Source organism: Triticum urartu, chromosome 4 (genome assembly GCF_003073215.2).
Source record: "Triticum urartu cultivar G1812 chromosome 4, Tu2.1, whole genome shotgun sequence".
In the NCBI taxonomy this organism is placed as follows: domain Eukaryota; kingdom Viridiplantae; phylum Streptophyta; class Magnoliopsida; order Poales; family Poaceae; genus Triticum; species Triticum urartu.
Genome location: NC_053025.1, coordinates 514,826,718 through 514,836,031, shown reverse-complemented (window position 1 = coordinate 514,836,031; position 9,314 = coordinate 514,826,718). Strand labels below are relative to the sequence as shown.

General features: G+C 44.2%; 1 protein-coding gene across 1 annotated transcript; it reads left to right on the top strand.

Annotated features, from left to right (window-relative positions):
- The first annotated feature begins 1,135 nt into the window (after window positions 1-1,135).
- On the top strand, window positions 1,136-7,874 carry LOC125552368 (serine/threonine-protein kinase RIPK-like). Its single transcript, XM_048715884.1, has 5 exons — window positions 1,136-1,567; window positions 6,468-6,603; window positions 6,808-6,944; window positions 7,148-7,271; window positions 7,369-7,874. The coding sequence occupies exons 1-5, from the start codon at window positions 1,190-1,192 to the stop codon at window positions 7,731-7,733; spliced, it is 1,140 nt and encodes a 379-aa protein (XP_048571841.1). The 5' UTR covers window positions 1,136-1,189; the 3' UTR covers window positions 7,734-7,874.
- Window positions 7,875-9,314: the final 1,440 nt, after the last annotated feature.

Here is a 9,314-nt window from a genome sequence, read left to right as displayed (position 1 = left end):
GTCGGCACCCCTTGTAGTATACGGTTAAGATTTGGAAGATTGCATCGAATTGGCACAACCGAGATCTTTTGAAATTGGTGCATAACCCCGTCACCTCCCCAATTCCACCCAAGATGGAGGAAAGGTTGACAATTCCCTCCTAATAGGAGCCACAAAGACCGCAGCGTCGTCTGCATATAGAGAGGTTCGCACCATTGCCCCACGCCCGCAAATCTTATGAGGAAGACCTTTTCGAGTTGCCAAGCCCAGGATTTTAAGCAGGGGGTCGATCGCAAGGACAAAAGGAGGGGGGAGAGGGGATCCCCCTGCCTAAGACCATGTCCATGCTTGATAGGGGGACCGGGCAGCCCATCGAGAAGAATACATGATGATGATGAGGATAACAGAGTGGCAATCCAATTCCAAAATTTTGCGGGGAACCCCAGTCGCCAAGGAGGTCAAGAATATACTCCTACTTGATCGAGTCAAAAGCCTTCTCGATGTCAAGCTTGAAAAGGAGGGCGGGGGTCTTGCATTTGTGGAGCCTTCCGGCAAAATTCCGAACATACATGAAATTGCCGTCGATGCTGCTCCTCTTGATGAAGGCACTTTGGCTGTTGGAGAGCAAGCGTATGAAGAGGACATAGGTGATTATTTTATCGATGTCATGGATAAGGCTGATGGGCTGATAGTCCGAGATGCCCTCCGCACCCTCCTTTTTGGGCAAGAACACGAAGTTGGCAGAGTTGAGCCACTGAATATTGAAGGTGCATATAGTGAACTAAAGCATTAGATAGTCCTCATCCCGAAGAATTTGGTGGTTGCATCACCATCCGTCAAGTTTGCAATCCCTGCACATTGACTCTTCCTCCCGCTCAATGAAGAATTAGTCATCGTTGTAGTCTCAAAAGAAAAACAACCAATGTAATAATAGGCTTCTAGCTTAGTTTGGGATGGGCATGCCGACCTAAGGTCAGGTGTGCAAGCTGGATCATTCATTCTCCCCCCGGGGTCAAAAGCCAACCTGGCTAGCTACTATACTCTACTCTCCCCCAACCGAACCAAACCAAACAATTCCCTTGATTGATGTCGATGACAACAACAACCACTCCTACAATTCCCTTGACTGGAGTATTATTATCAACCCGCACCCGCCCCAGCCAACAATGTATTCTAAGCCGTTGGCCACGGGCACACGCACGCACAGCGCATGGGGAAGACATCGTGGAGCGCATTGTTGGGCCTCGGCTGCTTCAGCTCCCACCGCGACCACGCCAGCGACGACCCCCGACCGCCCAGGCCGGCGCCGCTGCCTAACGACGACGGCCTTAAGACAGGCACCGGCGTGACACCGTCGCCGGAGGATCTGCCCGTGTCGCTTGCGGGGTCCGGCGTGGAGGCGTTCACGGTGGACGAGCTCCGGACGGCGACGCGGGATTTCTCGACCAGCAACTTCGTCGGCGAGGGCGGGTTCGGGCCGGTATACAAGGGCTATGTCGACGAGCGGCTCAAGCCCGGCGTGCGCGCGCAGGCAGTCGCCGTCAAGCTGCTCGACCTCGAGGGCTCGCAAGGACACAAAGAGTGGCTGGTAAGTCAGTCATTTTACTTTTTATTTTTTTTGGTTCATATATGGGTCCATCTGTCTAGAGGAGTAGCAACTTGAAAGCATCTGAGAGAATTATTCCGTATTTGACAGTTTTTAAAAATGTGCTTCCCTATTTAGCCCTAAAAAAATCTACCCTGCTTGGCACTATAGTGTAAATTTTGCTTCTAATGTGAAACTTTCATCAATTTTGACTATGCCCGGACTCCTTCCTATGACGGCTCATGAAGAATGATAGTAGTGAGGGCATTCCGTCTAGAGTGCCTCCCTCTTCGACGGGGAGTTTGCACAGTGTGCAATGGAGTTATGGGGGTCTTGGGACGCAACTCGACATCAAAAGTATTGGTGAGGCTTGCGCTCAAGAATCGTCTTTTTTCGGATTACCTGGCGAGGAGGCCGTTGCCGAACCCTCATGCTATGCTCTTTGTTGTTAGGCATCAGAGGAGGTTGATCATGTGCTTCTGAAGTGTGTGCTTGCGTGAGAGATTTGGTACCGTATCTTACTTCCCATCAAACGACGGTGCCTTGTATTCTCTCTACGTGCGGACTCAGCAGTACCACGACGCCGCCCCCCCTATTGTAAGGAAGTCAATTCCTTGATGGTCATTACTCTCTGCTTCATTTGGTTAGAATGTAACAAACGCGTGTCTGAGAAGATCGCTTTCCTGCCATCTTTGGTCGTTTCACGGTCTCTGGTATTGGATTAGCACACCAAGTTCTCTTCCTGGAAGCATATGCGGAAAAGGTGGATTTGCACCATATGTCTTAGGACTTGTGTGTGTGTGGGGGGGGGGGGGGGTGCTGATGGTAGCTTGTGACCTTCTGGCATGTTTCTCATGTTAAACCTTCTCCTATCTTAATACAAAAGGCACTCAAGTCTCATGCATATTTTTAACAAGAAGAAAACCCGGTGTATCTTGTGAAAAAATATGAAGCAGAACATAATGCTTTCAATGGAGTGCATTGGTGGTCGTCCATTGGTTACAACTAGGGTTGAGACTTGAGAGCAAGTGAGGTGGCATTTGTTCAAGGGTGCTGGTGTCTATGCAAATGCCTTCGCCGGTATTATCGGTCCATTGAAAGTGGCACCCCTAAGCAATGTCCCCACTTTGTATGCGTCGTCAAGGCTTCGTCTACTCCTCTTGGTTCTCCTAGGCTGATTTAACATGTTGTGGCAACTTAGCCGTAGTGGTGCACGAGGAAGGTGTATTGTCGGGGCTAGCGACGATAACATCCTTGGGACATGTTCCCTTCCACGGAGGCATCATTACGAGACCTTGTTTCTCTCCTCTGGATCTTGCTAGCTAGTAGGAGTATTGTCCTGTGGAATGGTCTCTTCATCTGAACAGACTCCTACATGGTTGTGCGGGCAAAGCACGCATGGAGTGCTCTTGTGTGCGGGTTGTCGGCATGTTGGCTTTCACAATCTGGTGTTGAGGGTCAGCCATGTGATGCATGTGTGTGGGATGAGTTTTCTATTCTGTTAAGCTTCCTTTTGTGTAATTTCTTTTAAAAAATTGAAGTTTATTTTTTCAAAATTTCAAGTTTTTCGAAGTAAAAAAAATCAAACTTCGAATTCCGAAATCAGAAAGTTCAAAATACAAAAGGTTGGAATTCTCGAAGTTCTAAAATCTTGAAAGTTTCAAATTCTAAAAGTTGCAGCAAAAAGAAAGTCGGTACTACAATTTTTTTAAGTGCCAGTTTTTTCAAAAACACAACTTTTTGGGTATGGATCATGCTCTCGCTGCATGGTGGGCGCCCGCTAGAGAACCCCGCGTGTCTTCATCTTTGGGGCAGCGGCAAAAGGTGCTTCTATTATTTGGTGGGTCATCATATATTTTCGCTCGGTATTTTACACATGTTTTTCTCTTACTAACATAGGTTGGTGCCCTCCGTGTTGGAGTGGGGTGATGTTGTGGCTGGCTAGGACCTTTGCATAGACGAACAATATTTATTTCACACAAAAAATGATAGTATTCCTTTAATAAAAATATGTTTATTTCCCTCGCCCTTACCACTTTAATTCAGCATATGTGACATGCATCCGTTGAGGCTATTGGTGTTTCAAGTTGAGCTTATATTCTTTTCTTTTGACACCTGATCTTCTTTCCTGCCTTGGAACCTGGTTACTCGGCTTCTTACGGTAGCCAATTTGAGATTCATTATTGTAGAATTAGTGTAATGTCTTTTCTCTAAAAACATGTTTTTTATTATATTTCTGAAAAGTCGGTATACCACAACTTTCACTTTAGTCATTGCATTATTTCTTAACCCCAAATACCTTGAAGTTTGTATTACTATAACTTTTCTATAAAATAGGCTTCATCCAAACAAGCACTAGGGTTAATGTAGATGGAAATTACTCATCAAATAGTATGTGGGCTAATCCAGGTATTTCCGATGGTTACATCTCCTATAACAGAGTCGTAGTTTAAAGGTGAGAAAACTGCATTGTAGTTATAACTCTCACAATTCAAACTTTCGGTGTTAATTTTATTCTTTCACGTTATGATGAGGGTGACAAAAGATACAAAATTCTTTTTCAGTTCGGTAGTACCTTCCAGGAGATAGAGTCTTCTCCCTTCTTCAAATTCATTAATCTCGAAGGATCTAGAGAGGGGTAAAGTAAGTGACTACAAATTTTAGTATTTTTCCTTGGAAATTAATGGTAGCGCAGATAAAGGAAGATCTTTAGATACGCAACTAAGTGAGAACCCTATATGAAGAACAACTCGCAAGGTAATTAGCTTTAGCGCAATAAAAAGAAATAAATGGTACAATTAACTGAAGACATGGAGACAAAGATTTATCCTCAACACTTCTTTGGGGCGGGGGGGGGGGGGGGGGGGGGTAATCTCCATTTGAGAGGTGGTGGCCTGACAATACCAAGTCACACCTTCTTCTCAGTGAGCTTGAAACATCAATTATTCGGGTTGAAGATGCGGGGGTGGTAAACTGTACAAAGAACATCAATGACTTCAACCAGGTGTTCACAGGTCTATCTCGAGTAGATGCCAAAGCGGAGGATGAAGACGTGGCATTATTTCTACTCACTTTGTTACCATGGCCCTACACAAACTTCATCACTACTCTGACACATGGCCAGAATACCATCATTGTAAGTGGCATTACTGTGTCATTGCTATCATATGATCAACGCGAGAAGAAATGGCATGGATATGGTGCTGGAAGCATTGAAGGTATGAGCATGGTAGTTAGATGCAATCAAGGTGGGAAAAAGGAGAAGACGAAAAAAAATAAGAAGGTCTAAAGTGTTATCACTATGAGTGGGGGTCACATAAGGAAGGAGTGTCCAACATGGGAAAAGATTGAAGGTACCGCCAGTCTGGCAACATCTAAATTCAACAATTTTGCTGATGGCCTACTTAGCCTCTCAAGAGAACAGTCCATTGAAGCGTGGATATTAGACAAAGTGATCTCTCATCATGTGACGCTTAACAAAGAGTGTTTCACTTCCTACAAGTCTAGTTATTTTAGAGTTGTCTATCAAGGCAGCGATGTGCCTCGCCGCATCATGGGCATTGAAGATATCAAGAACAGAGTCAAAAGTTGTGTTGAACATGTGCTCAAGGATGTTAGACACATGCCAAGGGTTAGGAGAAATCTAATTTTGCTGGGAGAACATCATTGTGATGGTTATATCTACAAGGCGGACAGAGACAAGAAGATCAGGAGGAGTAAGAAGGACAAGTACCTTGTGATAAAGGGAAAGAGGACCAAGAACAATTTAACCATCGCTGAAGGTGGAGCTAAGGAGAAACCATGTGTGGCGATATTATCAGTCAAGTTTACCAAGTCCGAGGTGGAGAACTTAGCAGCCTCCTCGAGCGAGCGAACAAACAAGAGAGGACCCAAGTCTAATCATACACATTTGTTCGAGTGAAGACAACAAGTTCAAGACGGTTAAGGACATATTCGCCAGGTGGTGTTTGTTGAAATTATTGTCGAATACATGTATAGGGCTACATATCCGTTTTTAAGATGGTGACTGGAGCACCGCTTCTTGCCCGGGGTGTGAGCTCTTGTTCTAGCCTTCATTGTTCAAACTTAACCACCACAAACTTGCGTCAATATCTTGTTGAAGGCATGGTACTTCCTATTATAATGAATTTCATTGGTTGGTCTCAGCAATCAAGATGAAAATCTTTGACCTTGCCGTCTCTAGCTGCACATGAGGGCGGGTATCCCTTCATGAAGGCATTGTTGTGAAAGAAGTCGACTTAGTCGTAGGTGTCAATTTCATATCTTACAATGCGTCTACTATAATTGTCTAAGTCTTGTACTAAAGTTGTTGATGTTTTTGGCATCGTTGTCTTGTATCAACTTTAATAAAAGATGGATGTGTGCATTGCAATGATATAGAGGCCGGGCATTCTAACCTTCTTTTTGAGAAAATTAAACTTTTGTGTATATGGAAGGTCAGATGTAAACCATGCCTATCATATCAAGCCGTTGCAGGACAACCGAAATAGATCGCACCAAGTTGATCGGGAAGACACAAGATCACGAAAGCGACAATCCAGACACCCGTGGCAGCGGTGTTTGGACCGGCCGTAGTGTGATGATCGATATGCGTTTAATGGCCTTGATAGACTAATTCTCGATCTGTACTATGTCAATTTAGTACATGAGAGCGCCTGTAATCATGCTTAGGGAATCTAATATTCGTTGAACCTCGTTAATAAATATCGTCTCTCCATCTAGTTTGTTCAATGTTTGAATCGTGTAAATTCTAACAACTTCGTCAACTAATCATGTTAAACATCGAGACATTTTTAATCAAAGCTCTTATCCCAGTACAATGAATATACAAATGTTGCATTTGACCTGAATGTGGACACATGATTTTGGCGGAGTGATGCAGGCTGAAGTTGTTCTTCTCGGACAACTGAGGCATCCACACCTGGTCAAGCTGATCGGCTACTGCTGCGAGGATGAGCACAGACTCCTCGTTTACGAGTTCATGGCGAGAGGCAGCCTAGAGAAGCATCTCTATAAGAGTAAGCCAAATTTTACAACCTCATGTTCTTTTTTTCTTTGTCTAAATAATCTTTATTACAAGTACACAAATAAGAAGACTAACACTGAAACAAAGTCAAATTGTTAATGTGTTTGTAACAACAATATACATAGCGATACTACCACCAACCCATAGCTCAATCATGTGGTTAACTAACGAGCTTCTGCGAATGGGGAAACTGCAGGGTACACAACATTATTGTCGTGGTCAACTAGGCTGAAGATCGCCATTGGAGCTGCCAAAGGTTTGGCCTTTCTCCATGACGCTGCCAAGACCATCATCTATCGTGACTTCAAGACCTCCAACATACTACTCGACTCGGTACACGTTTGGCTCTCATGTAATCACGTCACAAACTATGACTATAGTTAGTCGACAATAGCAAGATGGGCATTACCATCACAACATTCGTGGCAAACTCTTTGCTATAGTTCCCTTTTTCGATTGTGACAAACTACTACTATTATTATATTACTTTCTATTGTAGCAAATTAGTGGTTAATTGACTTTCTTAAATTTTGTAGGATTACCAAGCAAAGCTTTCTGATTTTGGGCTAGCCAAGGATGGGCCCGACGGAGACGAGACACATGTCTCCACTCGAGTCATGGGCACACAGGGCTACGCTGCACCAGAGTATATCATGACAGGTACATAGACTTGATAAAATTAAGCAGAAGTTGTACAAAGTTGTTTGTTAATATACATTATTTTTAACATGTGGAATGGTCTTTTTTCTCTTACTAGGTCATCTAACAACGAAGAGCGATGTGTATAGTTTTGGTGTGGTGCTGCTGGAGCTTTTGACGGGGCGAAAGGTGGTGGACAAGAACCGGCCGACACGGGAACAGAGCCTCGTCGAGTGGGCACGGCCATACTTCCTCCATGACTCACCCCGTCGGCTAGACCGTGCCATAGACCGAAACCTGGACGGTCAGTACTCGGCTCTGGCCGCCCAGAAGGCTGCAGCCATGGCATATCGATGCCTGAGCGTCAGCCCAAAGTCTCGCCCTCAGATGTCCGCCGTCGTGGAGGCCCTGGAGCCGTTGCTTGCCATGGATGATGGCGTTGTAGAACCGTTCGTGTACACCGCACCACCGGAGAACAAATGACTACAACTTATGATGTCGTGTAATAGCACGCATACTATTCTCTACAAAAAATAATCAGTATTGAAATAAGTTATTTACCTGTGAACAAAAGACAATTATTCTATTTTGTTTTGCCAAGAAATAAATATTCTATTGAATGAATTCCTATATAATTAAATAGGTGATACCCAATAATTTATTTCTCTCAAACATTAAGATGCCAGATCATCATACAAGCATGCATGAAAAAACAATTTTGCTAAATCTCATCTAGATGATTTTTAGTTATGTCATATCTAAGTTGTCCATCACACGATTAAAGCTGCAAGATTCGTGCAAAAAATTGTTTTTGTTCGTACCTGCATCCTGTGTCTCGTTGTCTTTTATTTTTAGTTGTTGTGTCTCGTTGTCAGGCCGCTAGGTCTTGTTTTTTTTTTTTGAGACATGGCCGCTTGGTCTTGTGTCGCGGTTGCGGCGGTTTCTGCCCCCTGTGTGCCCGGTATGGACCCGTGTGTTTATATTGACTGACTTAATTAATTTCTTTTATGTCTAGATTATCTATCTCGGGCACAACTATACCTCGCTTGTGGCATTTCCTATTTGGCATCAAAGGCGCCAGTTTTTTTTTTGAAACAATCTCGCGAAGCTTTATTTAACCGGACCCAATGTTTGTAGGTACAAAAGAGAGATCGCCGGGGTGTCCTAACCAAACATGGCGGCCCACCCCTAATCTCAAAACATACTTCGCTAAATTGTGAGTCTCGAAATTCGAGCTCCTAAACTCATGAAAAAAAAATTACACGCTAAGAAAGAAGAGCTATGGTCTATGATTTCATGTAAAACAGCACCATATCTTGCTTTGTTTCCTTGCTTGAGATCATCCAAAACCACCATGCAGTCTGACGCCACAAGTACTCGTCGAAGATTAAGATCGTCAGCAATAGCTAAAGCTTCCCGTACAGCCAGAGCTTCTAGAGTTTGAGGATCACAAACTCCCTTAAAAACTATAGCCGATGCCCCCTGGAAAGTGCCGTCTTGATCTCTGCAAATAGCAACAGCAACTCCTCGTCCTCGATTGTTTGCAACTGCAGCATCAACGTTTATTTTGTAAAAGTTTTCCGGAGGGGGGATCCATTGCGATCGGCTGGCCCGATGAGTCCTTGCGCTACCTGCAGCTGGTTCCTCGATAGTTTTCAAGTCCGCTAAGTAGGACTGGATAAACTGGTATGTTGCTTGTGGACTCTGAAAAACTCCTTCATATATTGCCTTTCGTCTTGCTTTCCATACAGCCCATAACGTTACTACCAGCAGCACGAAATCTTTCTGGGATAGTATATCATTCATTGCAAATATCCAGTTTTTTGCATTAGGATCCTCGTTCTGGCTCATTGCTTCCATCAAGGAATTTTCAGCTAAGGTCCATATGCATCTTGACATAGTGCAATTCAGCAGGGGATGCCTCCATGAATCCTCACACCCACACAGGGCGCATAAATGAGTAGTGGACATATTACGGTGTTGGAGAAGATCCGCCGTCGGCATCGAATGCCTTGCAAGCCGCCATAAAAAGACTTTAACTTTTGATGGAACCCTAGTATGCCA

What these genes read in the sequence shown, in the direction of transcription:
- LOC125552368 (XM_048715884.1), top strand. Translation starts at nt 1,190, where the DNA reads ATGGGGAAGACATCGTGGAGCGCATTGTTGGGCCTCGGCTGCTTCAGC. An exon ending in AGAGAAGCATCTCTATAAGA is followed by an intron (nt 6,604 to 6,807) that starts GTAAGCCAAATT and finishes GGGAAACTGCAG; the next exon opens with GGTACACAACATTATTGTCG. An exon ending in ACCAGAGTATATCATGACAG is followed by an intron (nt 7,272 to 7,368) that starts GTACATAGACTT and finishes TTCTCTTACTAG; the next exon opens with GTCATCTAACAACGAAGAGC.